Here is a 21,356-nt window from a genome sequence, read left to right on the forward strand (position 1 = left end):
CAGTATCCCGAGTGCCCCCGCCTGCTCCTGCTGCTGCCACCGCTGCCTGCCAGGGCTGTGCACCATGGAAAAAGTGGCAGGAGGTCCCCACACTCCCCATCCTCCCTCACAACCACACGCTGCCCACCCAAACTCCATGCTGCTGCCACCCCCCTGGGCACAGGCTGCGTGTGCCATCAGCCCCAGCCCCACGCTCTGCACTCCTGCCCAGCTGCAGCTCCCCCGCCCCCATTGCTTCCCTACCTGCTGCCCAGAGTGAGTGGGACTCCAGGGAAGCCAAGCAGGCCACCGGCAGCTGCAGCAGTGGCAGTAGAAGCCCTGCCCAAAAGTTGCATGCTGTCCTTCCACCCACAAGAATGGGAGTGAGATTCAACAGGATATGTTGGGGGCATCTGTATACATGGGCGCCTCGCTCCCACCCTCATGGGCGGAAGGGCTAGGCGGGGTATAATTTGGTGGTGGGTACCACGGGCCAGATGAAAATGCCTGGTGGGCCAGATTCGGCCCACAGGCTGTATTTTGCCCAGCCCTGACTTATACTATCATTCAGCTGTCTTTGGTAAGTTCCTTTTTTTAGATCAAAAGGGCAAAACCTTCAAACCATTACCTACTGACAAACCAAATTAAAAAAAAAAAAAAGAATGGAAAGCAGTTACATAACCTACAACTCAGAAGACAGCAAGTAGGGGAAGTCCACTAATGTGCAGCTCAGAGGACAAGAATTACAATTAAATAATATTCTCTCTCTCTCTCTCCAGTCTAGAAATTCCTCTAACCATAACTCTGATGTACAATTCACATACTTTTTTGGCAGAGGCTTCTGGAACAATCCTTTTCCCTTTAGCTGCAAGGTGCATCAGTCTGCCCTACAGGTGGCATAACAAATGGCTAAGGTAACACCAGACCCTTCCTCTATTTCAAATTCCAAAGACCCTAAAATAAAAAGCATCTATCCCCTCCCTCTACTGAAAATTCTGCATATTTTATTTTGCCCCTGGCCAATTCTCATCTTCCATTAGATCTTTAGAATTTTGTAGGCTATTTTTTTTGTTTTACTGTCAACACTGAAACTGCAAAAATCCTTCCCCAAATGGCTAATCACAGAAGGGCCTCTAAACATATAAGTCCTCACCTGCTTCCCAAACTGAGCATAGATAGCTTTCTTACCTTGTTTTCCCAGCCTCTGGGGCTTACTCACTCATGTACATTCCTATGATCTGTCAGACACAACCTCCCACAACAACCACCTGACTGAATTATCACTTTAGAAGAACCAAAATTTTGGTAGCAAGGGTGCTGCCCAACCCTAGCCCTGAAGTCCAGAACTCTGCTGAAGCAGTGTTAAGCATTCAAAATTCCTATTGGTGTCAACTAGAACTTAAGTTCAGAATTTCTGAAAATATCAAAGCACAGCCAAAATGAAAAAAATCAGTGTAATGAAAACTACAGTCAATTCGGGGATTATGTGAAGGAGTGAAACTGGTAAAGAAAAAAAAATCTATGAAGCAAGCCTTCCCCTAGCCCCTCCCCTCCTCTGCCTCCAGCATTTCTTCAAAAGCAAACTATGACAACTAAGATTTCTTTGAATGATAGGAACTCAAAGTTTCAAGAAAGGTATGCCTCTTATAACTATATTTTTCTCCTGTAGTAAAAATTAATTACAATAATTGTAATACATGTAGCCATTTTTAATTAAGTTTGTGAACATTATGGAAAGTACCCAACTAGTCACCAAAACCAAAATAACAATGAGTTCATTAAAAGTAAGTCAAAATAAACAACGGAGAAAAACTGAACTTATATATGAAATTAAGCATCTTACTGATCAATTAAGCAGTACAATGTTGACAAACTCCTCTTTTGCAATTTCACACAATTATCCAAGTCTTAGCAAAACAAAATAACTTAGACTAGGTGGACTATTTTTTTAGTAACAAGTTCAAATATTCCTCTGTCCATCAAATGCTGAAATGCTGTTTCATAAATCTTAATTCTTTTCTATTTAGGTTCGAGACACTTGAGTCCTAAAGCAATCCCTTGAAAAATTTCCTGTCTCTTCCATAAACAAAGACTGAATGATTCCATCTAATCAGGATGACAGTGGGCAACAGAAACAAACTCATATGGGAAAGCTTCAGGGTTAAAGCTTTTTAGCAATAGCCTGGTTAAATGAAAAAAAAAATCACAATGATTTGTGAGAGGGTTAGAGTGTTTTATTCCAATAAATTCTGGATGTAGATTGCCTATGTTGTTCTCTTAACCTACAAAATTGTTTCAAAGAATTAAGATATATGACTGATAGAAGCAATCCAGTATTAATTTCTCATATGGATGTGTATTCTGGAAATTCAGTTTCTTCTGCAATCTAGTCTTTCTTCAGTTGCAAATTTAAACTACATAATAGTATTGTTTTAGGTGGCTTAAAAGAAAATGGGGCTACAAACAACATAAATATCTCTATCTGTAAAGCATTAGCAAGAATCCATATCCCAGAGCAATACTAATTGTTTATTTAGAAGACAGTTTATTTGTTGGATAAAATTAACACTTTCTGCAGGCCTGAGCCAGTTCACTAGAAAACAAGAATGAAATGAGAACAGATATTTTTTTTAAGTGCAACATTAACTCTTAGTTGGAAAAAAGTGAGAGACACTTTGTCCACAAAAAAATAATGTAAAATAAAATAAAAATCACACAATAGGAATTGTGAAGAGGGAGTTCCCTAAACAGTTAGGGCCAGTTCCAATCAGAAAAATTTGTTAGCAGGAGCTAGTGGACAAAATTCTTATCATCAGGCACAAATTGAAGGCAATATAAAACAAAGCCCAAAATTGTAACAACAATTCACAGGTACTCTTCTCTCTCTGCTAACAGGTAAAATGAGCTAGCTAATTAAGACACATGTCTTTTATATGAATTACCTGACAATACTCGAGGGTGTTTCTTGGCGCAATAACATTTTCTAATATCTACCAAAGGCACACTGCCAGTCTTGTTGAAATCTAGTTTCATATAAGCCTAAAACAAAGATAAAAAAGAAAAATAGGCAGGAGAAATGAATAGAAATGCATTACATGAATACACTTAATTGCATCAGACATTTTTATGTTCAACAGAACAGACTGCACTTGGACTGAAGTACTTACATGTTTCATGTGAGTAGTTGTACTCAGAAAACTGACTTTAGACATCATGGAATTCCATACTTTTTTCTTTCTCAGTGACTTCCATATTAAATTTAAATCACTTCACAAACCAAAACATAATCTTTTTTCCCTGCCAGCACTGCAAGCTCAACCTAGAGAATTTAAAATCAACCTGTATTTTCTCGTCCTCTTGTAACTATAGTAAAAAAGTTGGTAATCATTTCTTAACTGACAACTGATCATCCAAGGCAGAAAGAGAACTCAGCTTAAACCCTCCCAACTATATTGCTTTGACACTAGTAACAGTAGTAGTACTCTCTCTCTTTCAGTGTAGGACTGACAGGAGGTCCTCTAGGAGAGAAAATACAAGGGCTCTGTTTTTTCTGTATTTTCTGTAATGACAGTAACAATTTTCAGTAACTACAGTACAAACTGGACTGTAAAAAGTGTTTTAAGTGAAAGATTCCACATTCTATTACCAATCCCTTTGACCACACAGTTTCCCTACGTACAACATTTTATAAAACAGTATCTTAAATAAATAACAGTGACACCTTGTTCTCAGTGCTGAATAGCTGTGGACTACAAAGTGCGTTAACAAAGATAAGTATTAATTCCCCGTTTTACATATGGGGGAAACTGAGGCACACAGCCATAGCAACTTTTCTCAGATTTACCAACACACTTGTGGAAGCTCCAATAACTGAATTCAGGTTTTCTAAATGTTAGCCCAAGGTCTTATCCATTAGACTGTACCAAGAAAATAGCTAAGGAAGGGGGGCATGCTAACACACTTGTGAACCAACAGAAATGTTTTTTTTGCCAGTTTCAGAAGTCAAAACTAGGTAATTCAGCACAAGGGAGAGAGATGCAGCCTTTTAATCAAAATTTATGTTAGTTTTTACAAATCAACATAATATTCTGAAATTCTTAAACTTTATTATGGTATTGATCAAAAATAAGATTTGAGAATTTCATTTTCTTCTATGCAGGTATATATCTATCTAGAAAAATTACACAAACTTACTTTTCTGACGAATGCTTTTCGATACTCATTCATTTCCCCAAAGAGCGCACGGGTGAACTCCCCATAATCAACTTCATCATTTCTGTTGTCATCAAGAATAAACCACAAAGTCTCAAAGTCCTGAAATTCAAGAGTGACTTGTCAACATGACCTTTTACAAGAGCTACATGAATGTATATCATTGGGCACCTCGACCCTATGAAGTAGGATCAAAGACTATTATTTATTGGTCAAACAATACGCATTTTATGATAAATGCTTTACAGTCATGTAATTATGGAAAGAGACTGAATCACCACAAACTAATTTCCTACTAGGCAGATGACCGGAAGATGCAGTTAACACTGAGGATTTCATTCTGTCTTTCAAATGTACCTCAGGACACAGGCAGACAAGGTTCCTTGGGTGAATTTGATATCTTTTATTAGACCAACCCAAATGGTTGGAGAATAGTTATTAAGCAAGCTTTCGGGTTCAAAAACCCTTTGTCAGGCTAACGACGCTGCAGCAGTTGCTGCGTGCTCTTCCTGGATGGAATGAAAAGTAAAGAAGCCAGGGGCTGGGCTCGGCTGGGCTGGGGAGTCAGTTGCCAGGCAGATGGTAATGTATCAAAAATCCAATGTCTGTGTTTAGTCCCTGATCTCTAGTATCCAGCAGGTTGATGAAATGGAGCTCATAGGCTCGTCTCTGGGATGTGTTGTGTAAATTTCCCTTGAGGATCAGGACTGAGAGATTGGAGAGAGAGTGGCCCTCCTGTGAGAAATGTGCCCCCACCGGTAATTGGGCGTTTCTGTCTTTGATGGATTTCCGGTGTGCGTTCATTCTGGTGCGCAGTTGTTGTCTGGTCTCTCCTACATATCTTCCATCAGGGTATTTGGTGCATTGGATGAGGTATACTACATTCCTGGAGGTGCAGCTGTAAGATCCTGGGATGTTGATGGCTCTGTTGTGGGGTGTAGTAATAGTGGAGGTGGTGGAGATGTGGGGGCAGGTTTTGCATTTCTTGTCATGGCACGGTCTGGATCCTTTTGGTGTGTTCTGGGGCTGAGGAAGTTTGCTTCTGGTGATGAGGTTGGCGAGGTTCGGTGCTTGTCTGAAGGCTAGGATGGGTGGCTCTGGGAAGATTTTTTTAAGAATAGGGTCTTTTTCTAATATGGGTTGCAATTTTTTGAGGATTTTCTGTATAGGTTCAAGGGATGGGTGATAGGTCATAACCAGCGGTGTGCGATTTGTGGGTGTTTTTCTTCTGTACTGCAGCAGTTCTTCATGTGGTGTCCAGGTGGCTCTTTCAAACGTGCGATCTACCTCCCTGGAGGAGTGTCCTTGTTGGGTGAAAGCCTTTTTAAGATTGGTGAGGTGGCGATTCCGGGTGTTCTCTTCAGTACAGATGCGGTGGTATCTGAGGGCTTGGCTGTATATCACAGCTTTTTTGGTGTGTTTCGGGTGATTGCTGGTTCTGTGCAGATATGTGTGTTGGTCTGTGGGTTTCTTGTATACTGTGGTCTGTATTTTACCCTTCTGGATACTGATCATTGTGTCTAAAAAGGGGATGTTGGTGCTGGAGTATTCTAAAGAAAGTCGGATGGAGGTGACTGTTGAATTTCTGGTGGAACTCAATTAGAGATTCCTGGTTCTCACTCCAAATGATGAAGATGTCATCGATATATCGTAAGTACAGCAAGGGTTTGATGGTGCAGTTCTTGAGGAAGTCTTCTTCCAGGTGGCTCATAAAAAGGTTGGCATACTGTGGGGCCATTTTAGTGCCCATAGCTGTTCCCATCGTCTGGAGGAAGTGTTGATTATTAAAAGTGAAATTGTTGTGTGTGAGGGTGAAGTGTATAAGCTCAGTGATATCTTTGGGTCTGTATTCTGGGTTGTAATCTTGTTCCTGTAGATATGTAAGGCAGGCATGGATGCCATCCTGGTGTGGGATGTTGGTGTATAGGTAGGCTGGTAACGTCCATGGTGGCTAGGAGTGTGTTGCTGGGAAGGTGGTCTATGTTTTTAAGTTTCCGTAGCAAGTCTGTGGTGTCTTGGACAAAACTTGCTCTGTGGGTGACAAGCGGTTTTAGGATGGATTCAACAAAACCTGATATTTCTTCAGTTAGGGTCCCATGGTTGGATATGATAGGTCTGCCGGGGTTCCCTTGTTTGTGGATTTTAGGGAGCATGTAAAATGTCACTGGGTTAGGTAGTGGGGGGATCAAGGTCTGTAGTTTTTCTTGTAATCTCGGTGGAAATGATTTGATGGTATTTTTGAGTTTTTTGGTGAAAAGGGGAGTAGGATCTTCTTGTAGTTCTTTGTAGTAGGTGCTGTCAGAGAGCTGTCTGTTGGCTTCCTTTATGTAATCCTCACGGTTTAGGATGACTATGGCTCCTCCTTTATCTGCTGGTTTTATTACTATTTGGTGGTTAGATCTTAGAGATTCTATGGTCTTTTTCTCTGGTAGATAGAGGTTGTTGTAGTGGCGCGTGTTGCTGATTATTTCATTGTTCATTCTTTCCCTGAAGTAGTCAATGTAGCGGTCAAGGTTAGGGTTTCGTCCACTGCGAGGTGTCCAATCTGATGTTTTTTGGGGTTTTTTGGCATTGATCTTTTCTTGAATGTTGTCAGAGGATGAGTTGTCGTTGGGAGTGGGTTCAGTGTGGTCGTGGAAATATTCTTCGAGGCGCAGGTGTCGGAAGAATTCTTCTAGTTCTCCACACTGAAGTATTTTATTACGGTATTTTTCTGGACAGAAATTTAGGCCTTTAGAAAGGACAGATTTTTCAGTTTTGGTAAGCGTGTGTGTGGAGAGAGTGATAATATTTGTGGGTTGGTTGCTGCTTGCAGTTTCATCAAGTCTGAGGTTGGAAGGTCGTAAGGTGTTGGTGTTGTTCCTCTGATGGTTGTTTTGTGGCTGGGGAGCTTGTTCTTGGAGCAATTTGTCCCATTTCTTCTTTTTATGTAGGATGAATGCTGTAGAAAGTTTTTCGTAGTCTCTTTGTATCTGCTGTATATTGTCAGGGAACATGCATGGATTTCTATCTTTTAAGTTGTTGTAGTATATGACGATTTCCTTCCTGAGTTGGTCTCTTTTGGAGTAGAGTAGGTGAAGTAGATGATTTCTAATTTTCTCTGAAGTTCTTCTGCATAGCTGTGCAGCATATTTGGAGTTGTGTGTAGTAGTCAGGGGATTGTAGATGTTTAGTCCTCGGGGAATGAAGTTGTGTTTCTTGCAAAGGCTTAGAAAATATATGTTGCTGTTGAGTCTGGCTTCTTTCTTTTTCATGTTGTACAGTTTACATTTCAGACGGCTGAATTCGATATCTTCCATGTTGCAGGGGTTTAGGTTCTACACACGCCCTCTGAAATTTCCAAAAATAATTGAGCACCCAAGAATCCATAACTTAGCAAAAAAACTCTGTTCTGCCATTTAGTGGAAAAGAAATCCCACTTCCCTTTTTCCATAAATGCAGCAGTTATGCACCACAAGTGTTTTAGACTGCAAACCCAGACTCTTATCTTTACATAGTACCAGAGTCAAGTGCACCTTGCTGAAGAATTTATGTTATTTTACAAAGATCATTTTTCAGGTTGACCTCAACAGCCACCAAGACTGAGACAAGAGTGGCCTTGGAAACAAAAGTCCTTCCCAAGAATTCAGATCAGTAATGGAAGTAACTACCCTAGGAGCGGTAATGGCAATCAGAGCCACGATGTATGATGGACTTTTGTCCTTCCTGGATCATAAAGAGAGTAGAATTTGTGGAATACTCAACAACAGAGATTGTTAACAATTTTGATTAAGGAAATTTACTGGACCAATCTAAGAGATATGGGATAATCCAGGTTTCAATAAAAAAATTATTATTCAAAGCTAGGGCAATCACAAACCAACAGACAGTTAACTAGTTTAACTTCCTTTTTCTAAAAAAATTGTTCAACACTGCCTATCAGCCAGTAGAACCTCAAATCTTTCTCAGTTATGTTTCAGGTCATGTCTTAGTACTATATCTCTTTCTAGACCAAGGAAGTAATTCCACACTCCTCCTGGACTACCATGATTCCTAGTTTGCCTCTGAAGCGTCAAGGTTGAAAAGAGCCTTTCTGAAATATCGGAGAGTCCTTTCATCTCAGACCTAATTCAAATAGTCATTATGGACAAACATTCTCCCAGCTGCAGATTTTTGGGAAATACAGTCTTGTTCCTCATATTTTTTCAACTTCTATATAAGGCCTATTGGAAAAGCCCAAATGAAGCAATATGTGCCAAAGTGCCAGAAATCTGTAGAAGGTAACTAGATGCATCTCATGTGTATTATTTACTAGGAAGGCATATTATCATTATTAGACATTAAAATATAGTTAAAGGACTTTTAAAAATGTTTTTTAAGTTATCCACAAAAGAAAAGAAAATAGTCTTGTGCCCCTTTGTACTACTTAATGATTGTCTACTTAATGATGTATAAAGAGGGACTGAAAACAAGGTTTTAAAATGTGAGTCTGAAAGCAGAAGTACCAAATACCACCGCATTTTTAAAACTGACATTTTAACTAGAGGAAAGCAGCAACTCAAACCTTTATAAGACAATCAGACTGGGATCACACTCATGGCTTCAGTTCCAGTTCCACTTACCTGTTCAGACACTTCTAAATGAAATATTTTTAAAGCTTGTTTAAAGTCCGCCTTAGAAAGGACTCCATTTCCTTTCTTGTCCAGCTGTCTGAAGTACTTTCCTAATCCTGTTACAATACGAACTCCTCTTTTACATAATTTGTTTCTGAGAATACCTGAGGATCCAGAGAAATAATTTTAAACATATTTATTTGAAATGGAAAATTATTTTTTCAAAACTACCCCTTACCATGCAGTTAGTTATGCAGTGAAATCATGCATCCAACTTCAGTGAAGCCAAAATACTAACAGAATAAGGATACATTGGGTGCGTCTACACAAGATGCTAAATCGGCATTAGACTAAATTCTAGTACACATTATCATGTCACAGCAACAGCCGTGCTATTGTGTTAATATGTGGTAGAATTAGTCTACTGTGCATTAGCATCACTAACACCAGTTACTGAGCATTCAGTTAGTACCTGTTATTACAGGTACTAAACTTAATGTGCAATAACTACAGCATATCACTGCACATGTAGATGTGCCCACGATCAATTTCATTTAACATTTGAATACAGATATTATTTTAGGAAGTGGTCAGGTTTTGCTCACTAAATCGTAACAAGATCTTAAAGAAGGAGCAGACCTCTTATATTTCTCTGTCGTACTAACTAGGCAGTTGTAAAACAGTTCACTTCTACTAGGAATGACTGGATACCATTGAGATTCAACACCAGAAGTGATTGAGCAACTCTATCCGGTGGAACTGTGCATTTGCTAGCATCATGTAGAATCTTTTATTCAAGAAGTAATTGTAATAGGGTTATTACAATGACTTCAGGCTCTCACTAGCTCAGATTTAACCTTTCTTTATGCAAATAAATATTAAAAACATATGGGTACAAGGATAAACATAGGACCCCAAACCCATGAACAATTATACACATGAGGAATGTGAATAACAAGACACATTCCCTGCCTCTGGTGGGACTACTCATGTGGGTAAACAATGATTGAATAATCAGAGCCCTAAATTACAGGCTTACTTTATGCTGGTAAATCAGATTCTTTCATATTCCATTAGAAAGTCATCTGCTCCTATCATAGCAATTTCTGCAAATTACTGACATCTGTTATACATTTGCCATTATATAGTAAGAGGGGAAAAACAACAAATATTTCTATTACAGGATCTTGATATCAAGTCAGTAATAACAGATAACTTGCAGGTATGTACAACTGGCTTGGTTCTAGGTCCTAGGCCATCTTCGCTGATAGCAAATATAAAAAGATAGGTGGGAAGCTGATTTACATGTCATGCCAGAAGAACATTTGAAAGAAATATGGGATATCACCACAAATGACATCCACACATCATTCCCCCACCCTGATTTTTCTAGAATACAATCTTAAAGCAGCTTTTACTGAATGCCAGAGTATTTGCTGAGAGCCACTTAGTAAGTCCTGAATATCCTGCCAAATAGTATCTAGTCTGTCCAACATAAATGTTGTTGACACATGTTACCAAGATATTGGAGCAATATTAAAAAGGTCTTTCCACATTATGAATACAAAGCATGCATGTTTCTTTCCAAAAGTCAATATGCTGGAATTGATAGATGAATTAAAATCTTCCAGTAAACACCAGCAAACATGCATGCACATATACACCAGCAAAAACTATTATACATATTTTAGCAAGCACAATATTTAATACATTATAAAATACAGTACCAAGAAAATAATCTATATGCAGGACAGCACGGGAAAATGTATTAAAATTCATAGAGCAAAGAATTTTTGTAGATGATATCTTTTATTAGACCAACTGCATGGTTGGGATAGACTTAGAGAAACTTTTGGGTGTCACAGTAAAATTCCATGTAATTACTTAGAGGAGACAGGATAAAACATTTTTTTCATGTGTCATTACTGACAGCAACATTTTATAATTACATTTATAATTAATCTATGCTCCTCACGTGTCATCTTTTGTTAAACACTGAAAATTAACAGAGAGAACATATTTAAAGCACCATGCAATATACATATGTTGACGTCTGTTTGCTCTATGGAATTGCACATCCTGCTTTTATCTTTTTATTTCCTAAAAACATGATTTTTAAAACCTCACTACAACCTTTAGATTACTTACAAAGATAGCAACATAAACACTAAAATTAAATGGAAATATGGGAGGGGCACAAACCTTGAACAGTCCGGAAAACTTTGTTAACATCGGTCACTTGCTTGCTTCCCACAGAAGTATCTCTAAAATTGATCAGTTAATAAATGATAAAATCACATTCTAGGTTATTGAAACAAAAGGTATATAGGAATACTTTACTGAACAGCAGATTATATCTTAATATTCATAAGAGTATATTACCTTTAATAAGAGTATTACCTTTACTAATGAAGTGTTCTAGCTGTGATGGTCTAGGGAATGTGCGAGAAGCAAGGTGTTTTGGATAAAGTTTTTTATTGGACCCACGATGTAGTTGGAGGAGTTGTTAGAAAAGATTTGGGGCACAAAATGATGAAGGACACTTTGTGCCCAAAGGTTTTTAACATCTCTCCCAACCAGAGGCATAGCTGGCTAGTATTGTACCCTAGGCCATGGTGGCCAGAAGCTTGCTGCTACTGGGGAAGCTATCACCCTTTTCTACCACCAACATGCATGTCAAGTAACCAAAAAACCCACCAATTTTCAGCAGCAAAAAATAGAAGTGACATCCTGTACTCCTACAACCATACAGCACCACCACTTCTCTGCTCTCCCTCCTGCTGGAGCCAGAGGCTGGAGCCACCGTAAGGAAGGTGCAGGGTATGAGGCATGGGTTGGATGGGGTGGAATGGGAGGAGGTATCCCCCTGTTTCATTCCAGCACCCTTCCCCACCAACCCCACTCACCCTAGGCAGTGCTCAAGTCTTGTTGCCTTACTTGCCCATTCATCACTGGTCCAATAAATATATTAGCCCCCAAAACTTTGCTTGCTAACTTTACTAGATATTGGCATACAAAATGTACTTGAATAATAGCAGAAGAAATAAGGAATCTCTTGCCTGTCAATTTTCTGTTGACAGCTTCTCCCCTCAATCTTTTCTGTCTGAGGAATTTGAAGACATCCCAGTTCTGTTGTTGGAGGCCCCAGGACAAAGCCCCGTACTTCAACTCTGGCCACCAGTGTAGTACTTCCAAAGCAACAGAAATACTCCAGAACCACATATTAGGGTTAGAGAAATATGTGAGAAGCAAGGATGTTTGTGGATGATATATTTTATTGGACAAAGTGTATGGCTGAGATAGACTTTAGCTTTTAAATCAATGCATTTTTCTTCAGGTCATTAGGTTATTAGGAAAATAACTTGATATTCTATAAGTAGTCTTCAGGTTAACACATCTTTTCAGAAAGGATTCAATTTGTTATTAAACTTACCAGACCACTAGCACGTGCTAAATAAGGACACAAACCAACGACAGGAAGAAAATTATCAGGTAAAACCTTTCTAGTTCTACCACACAATTTCTTTCCTCATGTCCATTACTAAAGTAGGCCTGGAAACAGCCTCCTGAGCCAACAATCATTAACTCAGAGAACACCCAAAATCACCCCTTGAAATCCTCATGTATAACTACACCCAACAATACTTAAAACACCAATTATACCCCAAAATACATAAGTCAAAAACAAAGAAGGAAGGCAATGCCAATGCCCTGCCAATGTAACAAACCTGAAATAGGGATGTAGAAATAAAGTAGTTGTATTATCAAAGCAGAACAGTGGACAGAAGTAAAACTACTCAATCATTAAAGCAAGAACTTTGTCATGTAAAGAAATTACTTGGTAACAAACCAGCAATACTTTCCTACTCTGCAGACAGTAGAGGAATACAAATGTATCTTACAAACATTCCTCATACAAAACTCTTCACAGGGCCACTCATACCTTGCACATGGAGCCTTTATACTTCTCTGGTTTTCCAGATGCCTACCACACTGACTGACACCAAACTATCTTGCCTGAAGGGTTAAAAAGCACTAAACCCCGAGCATTTTGTACTGAATGAGATGGGGGGAAAAGAGTATACAAATGATGTATATATTTTGTGACTGATTTGGAGCTGCTTTGTATACATTTATGTACACTGGCCTGGTTACTGAGAGGTGGGGGGTTTTAATAATGTACTGTGTGCCTGCCTGGATTCAAGGATGCGTCTGTGAGCCACCTTAGCACATGCGCCCGGTGTTGGGCATTGTGTGGGGACATACGACCTCTGGAGGGGGCCTCGATCACCCCAGGGAAGCCCTAGAAACTCTCCTGCCACGACTTTGATCGAATCTTCAGTGGTGGGTTCCCCTTCTGAGGACTCTCCCAAGAGGGTCACGCCTCCTGGCAGGTATCCATGGGGCTACGCCTCCCATACACCCCTTCCATACGCCAGCCTCCAGGACGAGGTAAATAGTTTCCATGTGGTATACGCTCTGGTTGTGCCAGTCCTAGCTCTGCATGTTCCCTGTGCTCCCAGAACAGGTGATTCCCTCTGGCGTCTTGGTGTTTTCCTGTGGCCAGCTGGTCACCTGCCATGAGTCTAAAGCGGCTCTTGCCTCTCAGAGCAATGCCTGTACCCTGGCCACAGCAGGAGAAAAAAAAAAAAGAAAGGGAAATCCAAAGGGAATGCCAAAAAAAAAGGAACACCAAAAAAAAAAGAACCTGAGGGAATAAGCTAGCCTCCTCTCTTCCCTCAGCCCTCATGCCTTGTGCTTGAGCCATCCCTCAACATCGCTCTGGGTCCTCCCTCCTGCCGAGGACCTCCTTTCTTCTCTTTCTGCTGGCTCTTCAGCTGTATGCCGGTGTTGCCTGTGCTCAGCGTAGAGAGCGCCTCCCTTGCAGGCCATTTCCCCCGTTCCTGCCTCACCTCTGCTGGTGTCGGCTTTTATTCTGGCTGGGCAGTGTTCCCCGGTGACATCAGTCACCCAAGCCAGCCCCACCCAGAAGTAAGCGCAGCTTATAAACTGCGCAGGTGGCTCTTCCTGGCACAGCTCATCCCGCACCTCCCGGCCTGAAATTGGTAAGTTTGCCCTGGTTCCAGAGCTTTCTCTGTGAGGGTGGCTCACCCTCATCCCTTGTCCTACTATGGGGGGGGAGGGGGGAGGAGGGGGGAAGTTCCCCATCCCCCAGTGGCCATCTCCCTGGGACATACTGGTTTATGTTACTGGGAGTTGGTCTGGGAGTAGGAGACTGCTCAAAAAAGCAATTCATCAGCTGGTATTCAGGAGATCTTAAGGGACAATCCCAGAACTGCTAGTTCTGGTGGGTCTACCTCTGTTTCCAGACAATCCAATAATGGTTCCAAGCAAGACCTGCCAAACTCAGAAGTATAAAAACTCTGGCAGGGTTTAAAAGCATGCGCTCCCAAGAAAGGGAGATTGGTTGTTCAGAGGAATCAAAATGATACAAAGGAACCAAGGGGAGCTGAACAGTTTTTCAGCAGTGAATGGTCAGACATCAGGCAAGTTAAGCATAGTTGCTTTTTTCAATATTTTGTTCTTTCTGCAAAGTAAACAAACTTTATAAAAGTCTCTAGTGGGAAATAGGTCACATACTTCTGAAGAGAAAAACTGCAGAAGCATGAACTAAACCAGACCTGCAGAGTATTAAAGGATACAGTAGCCCAAGCACAAATCTAAGAGTGCAAGAATTACAAAATGTCCTCCTCTGTCTTGACTTACTGAGAGGGTGAGGTTGGAGAGACCACAAGAGGGGACAGAAGTGCATGATATCTGTCATATATTTAAGATCACCTTATGGTTTTAGGAATGGCAATGGATGTCACAACCTTCTAAAGGGATGTTAAGAACTGTAACAAAATGATGGGATAACTATTTTCCAGTAATTGTGGCAAGAACTTACTTTGAAAAGAAAGGTTTCTGGAGCTATAACATTTTTCTCATGACAGCACCAGTGTAGTTCTTATGCATACAAAGGAAATAATTCCAAACCCTGTCTTCGGGAGGTAATGACAACTAAAAGGCCACCCACAGGCTTGCCTAATCTGTCATTCTGATTAAATTTGACACTTGACAATACTTATCTAATGTGCCTGCCTAAAGAACACAATTTTCTCTGGTGTTTGGTTCAAGACTCTAATCAGCCAACCTGGAGAAACTCTAACATAGTTGAGCTCATGAAAATTTGCTGGTTATTGCTTTTATCGCAGTAGCACACAGAGCTTGGCCTCCACTGCACCAGGCACTGTCTTTATAAAAACATAGGAGTTTTTTGGGTCCCAGATAAAATAACACTTTCTTCCTGAGTTCTGTCCAAAAAAAAGAGCAGTGATGGTGCATAGAAAAAACCTGCTAAACCATATTTCTCTTCCAATGCTTAGGCTGTTAACTGTAGGTCCTCTAGGTCCAGATGAAGGAGCCATCCCTATTTCATGAGTTCTAGTATTTTTTCCAGTTGCAACAAAGGTCTTTTGGACTACCACTAATCTATGCACTTTCTAGACCAGCAGAGGACTTTAGGCCTCCCCTTGCTTCAAAGCAGCAGATTCTTCTTTGTACAGGATGAAATTTCAACTGCCACAGAGCAGTCCTGACCTCTGGTTACAGTCTGTTTGAAAGGGATATAAGCCCTTACCTTTCAACCATAAGCCAACCCTGAATGGAAGGAATTTCTACAGTAAGCACTAAAACTGACCACTACATGGCTTTCTGCATTTTCTTCTGAAATAACTGCTATTGGTTACTGTCTTAGCCATGACACGGGTTTTGATGGACCACTGCTTTGAACCTGTGAAATGGTATCTGTAAGTTTTTGTTCAGAAACGTTACCAGCAGGATTGCCAAAGAGAGTAAAAAATCTATTTACTCTGAGCTTTTAAATAAGTTTGTCTTCTAGTATCTTCCTAACCTATGAAGCTTCCTTCTATGGTGAGCAGCAAGCATCTAGAACAAAAATCGAGTCAGAAGTTAGCAATACCACTAAAGGATGAGCCTGATGCAAGATACCAACAAACCTGCCAAGTGGAGATAACTAGCTACTGATGACTACTGCCTGCCTGCAAATAACTGCTGAAATGAAGCTTTGGATCTTTCAGAATCTTTACAGCAGTAGTCTTATTATGGTCAATGCCAAGCTTGCTTTAGCCCCTGGGTAATTATGTTAAGTCTGTATATTCTGAAAAGCAGGTAAATATGACTTTTTTAGCAACTAGTCAGTATGAAAGAAACTCTTTTTCCTAGAATCTGTTGTTTGACTGATATGTTGTTCAAAAATGGGAATAAATACATCCTGAACCTTACTTTGACCATTATCAGTCACCTCCCAGAACTATGGGTTCAGAGGCTTAGTGAAAAGGATACAAATACTCATTTTGGCTTTGTCATGACGAGGATCTTGTTGGTTTGGAAAGAAAATTAATCTGGGTTTCACTGAGAGCTCTAGCCTCAGATTTTTTCATCCTGTTTAAGAAAGTCTCCTGCTGTACTCGGCCTTGGTGAGGCCGCAGCTGGAGTACTGCATCCAATTCTGGGCTCCACAATTCAAGATGGATGCAGAGAAGCTTGAGAGAGTCCAGAGAGGAGCCGTGGCATGATCAGAGGGCAGGAGAACAGGCCTTATGAAGAGAAGCTGAGAGCCATGGGACTCTTCAGCCTAGAAGAGCTCAGACCTGGTAGCAGCCTATAAGGACATAAGGGGTGTGCATCAGGATCTGGGGGAATGCCTGTTCACCAGGGCTCCCCAAGGGATGACAAGGACCAACGGTCACAAACTCCTCCAAGACCATTTTAGGCTGGACATAAGGAAAAACTTCTTTACTGTCCAAGCCTTCAAGGCCTGGCATAGACTCCCTCCCCTCCAGAGGTGCTGCAAGCACCTACTCTGGACTCTTTTAAGAAAAGTTTGGACGCTTATCTTGCTGGGATCCTTTGAACCTAGCTGACTTTCTGCCCCTGGGGCAGGGGGCTGGACTCTATGATCTTCTGAGGTCCGAGGGCCCTAATGTCTATGAAATCTATGAAGTCCAACCCATGTTTTGCTAGACACTGATGTATCGCTATACTGTTTTTGACAGTGAGGGTTGGGGTTTCTCTGCTACTTCAGCTACTAACTTCTCAGGTGCTCCCCCAAATAGAAAATTACTTGTAAATTTGTGTATAAAAACAGATACCATATTCAAGTCCGTCCAGATTATTCAGAGTCAAAACTCAACAACAACATAGCCATTACATGTGCAGCTTGTCCCTGGAATGAATGGCCATTAACTTGAATTATCTATTAGCAGAGGCGAAAGGATTTAAACACAAGGGTTTTTTTATATTGCTTGCTTATTTTTGCCTTATAATAGGAACACTTACTTTTTCCTCCTGGCAACCTGGAGTGTTAAGAATTTAAGATTTGCCACTGTACAGGCTGTGAAAGAGTCTCCTCTCCATGGAAATCCTCTCCATAGAGTTCCTGTTTTAGCCTGTCCTACTAGAGTCTTGATATAAGGCAAGTGTCAGGGGCCTAGCATGCTTGTCTCTCAAAGTCCATGGTCTAGAAGAACATGGTCAGCAGCTTATAGCTACAGAGCAGAGCCATCCTCTCAAGCATGTACTGTTGGATGCCCATGGTTACTGATCTGTGGGAGAAGACTGTCCTCTCCAGCCCATACCCCAGCTCAGTTGGTGGCAAGAGATCACAGCTTGCTCTGAGGTTCCTGAAAAGCTGCCTACACCACTCTTGGATTCAGCTCAACGCTTGCTGAGGTACTATGCCACAGAAACCAGCACGTTAGAGGAAGGTAATTTCTCATCTCAGGAGATGGACAGGAGCTACAATTGGAAATGAAGTCTTCACTAAAATGGGGGGAAAAAGTTATATGACAAAATGGTTGAGAGAATCTGAACCACCAATCTTCTGCTGTGAGAAACACAAAATCTAGCATCCTGAGCTGAAGGGAGGGCTTGCTGCTGAAGGATCCAGTAGTGACACTGGAGCCACTCCAAATTCCAAATAGAAGGCAATACCAATTAGTGACGAATAAGGAGAGAAGCTGTACAGCAGAACAAACATATTCCTCAAATGCAATGAATTACATGAATTAGCAAAAATTAAGCTCTTTTGTCTTCCACCTTGTGAAAACTTTGGCACAGAGGGAAATGTCGCTCTAAATACCGTACCAATATATACTTCAGTACATTGCAATATACATCCGGAATTTACAGTTCTATAGACCCAAATTTCACTATGGCACCTTTATAGTGTAAAGGGGCCTTACACTACGGGGCAATGTAAATTTAAAAAGGGCCTTCTATATGCATGCACTTCCACAGGCAAAATTTGTAACAACAATCAATAGCTATTTTAATAAAAGTAGTCTTTAAATAGTGAAGGAATGGTTTTAATTGCAGCATCTTATTGCTGCTCTAGGACAAAAAAAAATTCAAAGCTTGGAACACTTTCCACAGGTTAATGTGGACTTTACACCATCATTTGACTCAGCAAACTACAATTCCAATTTTATTAAGTGAATTTAGGGTGTACTTTCAGGCAACACACTCATAGAATTATGATCTTGCAATTGAAATATTATTTGTGGCAGAACTGCACTGCCAGTGAAATACAGAACCCCAAAAGACAGCATTAAGTTTACTAGTGCAGACAGTTAGCTGAGAGTCTAATTTATAAAATAAAGTTGCTTCTATGGTTCACTGAACCATGACAAAATAGTGAGTTTTTAAAAGTTCTGTTCTTATGGTGTATAGAACAAGCTCATTTATCAAGGTCTGTTTCAAAAAGTAACTGTAGGAATTCCCCTTCCAGAGGGATTCTCTGCTGCAGAAAAGTGATCTCCCTCCAAGCTGCAATATATTTCAAAGGTTATCTACACAGGGCACAAGGGAGAGCAGAAATATTTATAAAAGAGAAGGGCCTCACATCCCTAGGCCCTTATCCTGGGAACAGGAGTGCTGCTTCAAAGAAACCCAAGTTGTAGGAGAGGAAGAAGATCTGTACATACAGTCCCTCCCAGACTAAAACTAGATGTCATATTTCTCCTGGGAGAAAGCCTTTTGCCCTGGGATCCTCTTGATGCAAAACTGCTTATGAAGTACTTATGAAACATGCAAGATAAATGCCGGCTAATACCTTCCCTCCCTGCCTCCCTCCTTCCTAGACAACCAGGAATCATTTGAGTTTCCCCGAGACAAAACCTTTTAATCCTGGAATCCTACAGACATACAAGCCCAGTGTGCCACTTGAAGTACCTCAGAAGTACCCAACTGTCTGGAGACAACTGCAGCTAATTTGAGCTAATTACCATTCAAGCTGCAGGGGTAGATGACTGCGCTGCACCTTTTTTGATGCGAGTCAAAGCCTGGGACATCATCTGTTTTTACCCTCGGTGTGTAAAGGGGCTGTGCCACTCTACTGTCTGAGATTTTGGATCAATCAGAACTGATTGATGTTTTTAGCCTCAGTGATGCAACCAGGTCTTATATTCCTAGTGAAATATATTTTGTCTGCCTATATATCTCATTATTAAAAAGTTACGAGTTGATTTAAATTACCCTCCTAGTCAGAAATGTCACTTGCTGCTCATTGGACTCACTGCTAAATCAGTGATTTAGTGGTAAAAGACACGATATCCTTAGCAGTCCTTCCCTACATTCAACTGTGCTGGTAAGGTTACTGAAGAGGAAAATTCAGCCACAATAGTCAAAACCTTTATTCATCTTTACCAGTGAGAAAAGGACTAAGGATAACAAGGTTTAGCAAGGGATTACATGATTATATTCTCAAGTATTCTAACAGAGGTGGAAATAGTAATTCATCTAAAGGAAATACCATGAGTATACCTAGGACTTTGAAAAGAGGGAGCACAGATTGTGTGGAACATCACATATACTACAACACACATTTTTCTCCAGTTAAAGAGAAACTAGTGGCTTTTACCAATATGCTAGGAGGACTTGAATTATATTATTCAGTTTAAGATCAAAGGAGAAAAATATAACTATTGGAATGAGTTCCAATTTCCTAGACTATATATAAAGTTAAAAAAACTAAAACAAATTAGGCAAAAAAAGTCAAAACAGTAAAAAAAAATCGTCGCATTAGTCTTATAGCCATTATAGTTAAATGTATATCTCTTATTTATAAAACAAAATCTACTCTTCCTGAAAGCACCTCCACTACACTGTCAGTCATTTCTACACCTGAGTTAAAGTTACTAACTCAAACTAAAAACAAGGCTGTAAAATAGAGGAGACATTGATGGAAATGGCTAACAGACAGCAAAATTACAGAAAAAAGGATAGTTTGAGACCATTAGAAAGGAGAGGCAGTCATTAACACCTGCTGAGAGATCAGTAGGATTCAGGGAGAAGATAATAAGCCATAAATGAATTGACCATTGGAGCACTGCCTGAATAGAAATGCCACTGACCCTTCCAGGCAGTTGGTTTTAAAGTTTGGGTGGGGCATGAATCAAAGTGGGAGGTAAAACTGCATCACTGCACCCCTCCACCCCACCTCAAATTCCACCTCTGGGAATTGCATCTATTATATCTTTTTCCTTCTCTTCTGCTTCCAATTCTGGGGTATCTTTTCTTCTAGATAGAAAACAGGATGACTATTCTTTCAAATGAACTAACTAAAATCTGCTCACGTCAGAAAGGTGGTTAAGATTTATACTCAGGCACAATCTCTATAAATTCATGTTTTGTTAGGAACAAAATGAACTGAAGAAAGTGTTCAGGAACATAATTAATTCTTTTATTTTAACAATGATCCTTTGTATCCCAATAAACTGTCAAAACATTTATTTTGATAGTTCCATACGACAGCACTTCAGCACTATTCACTGTATTTGTTTTTCCTAACAACAGCCTAAACATACACTTTTAGCAATGTAAGCAGTATGCATTATGTAAAACTTGTATACAAATTCTTAATTTAGGATCATAATTTCAAGGAAGGAAAAGTAATGTGGAAAGCTGTGCTTACTTCAAAAAATTCACAGATGTTTCATCAATATTAGTGACACGAAGGGTAAGCACTGGGTTTTGTTTCATACTTTCCGGAAGGCTGTGATCAAGGCTCCAAAAAGTCAGGTTAGCACCCTGTAGATAATAGCACACAAATGATTTAAAAGTAGGTCATTTATTCTCTAAAGTGAACTCTTCACCTTCAGGAAGTGAAAAGTTCTTCATCAAAAACTAGAATTATTCAAAATTTTAATGGGAAAAATTATACATTATTTTAGAGTACAGTTACAACATGGCACATGTTTTGTAGTTCACTATTGTAATGCAAGACCAAGATAAAAAGTTTTAGTTAATCTAAAAATTAAAGGATTAGCATGTCAAATTCTACATTGGCAGCTGCACATCTAAAAACAAATGAATTCTTATCGTGACTTGCATGTCTGCTATACACTTAATGAGATGCAACTCACAAATCATTTGGACATCCTCGGGGCCAGATTCTACACCTCTCAGGAAGTGTAGTTCTGAAAAGATAGCATGGCATAGAGAGACAGAAGTGGATTTCAGCTATGAATTTGACATTTTTTTCAGGGCAAC

General features: G+C 40.1%; 1 protein-coding gene across 11 annotated transcripts in view; it reads right to left on the minus strand.

Moving 5' to 3' along the window:
* The window catches only part of CAPS2 (calcyphosine 2), a 77,171-nt gene that overhangs the window by 19,158 nt on the left and 36,657 nt on the right, over window positions 1-21,356 (minus strand). For 10 of the 11 annotated variants that reach the window (XM_059726099.1, XM_014595866.3, XM_019493729.2 and 7 more), the window contains 6 exons: window positions 20,779-20,894; window positions 11,843-11,971; window positions 10,986-11,047; window positions 8,793-8,947; window positions 4,174-4,293; window positions 2,922-3,018 (listed from right to left, as the gene is read on the minus strand). In XM_059726099.1, coding sequence (XP_059582082.1) covers window positions 2,922-3,018; window positions 4,174-4,293; window positions 8,793-8,947; window positions 10,986-11,047; window positions 11,843-11,971; window positions 20,779-20,894 — 679 coding nt within the window. The remainder of the gene's footprint in view (window positions 1-2,921; window positions 3,019-4,173; window positions 4,294-8,792; window positions 8,948-10,985; window positions 11,048-11,842; window positions 11,972-20,778; window positions 20,895-21,356) is intronic. The other variant, XM_059726101.1, reaches the window with a different exon arrangement.

The sequence above is a fragment of the Alligator mississippiensis genome, chromosome 4, assembly GCF_030867095.1.
Source record: "Alligator mississippiensis isolate rAllMis1 chromosome 4, rAllMis1, whole genome shotgun sequence".
NCBI lineage: Eukaryota > Metazoa > Chordata > Crocodylia > Alligatoridae > Alligator > Alligator mississippiensis.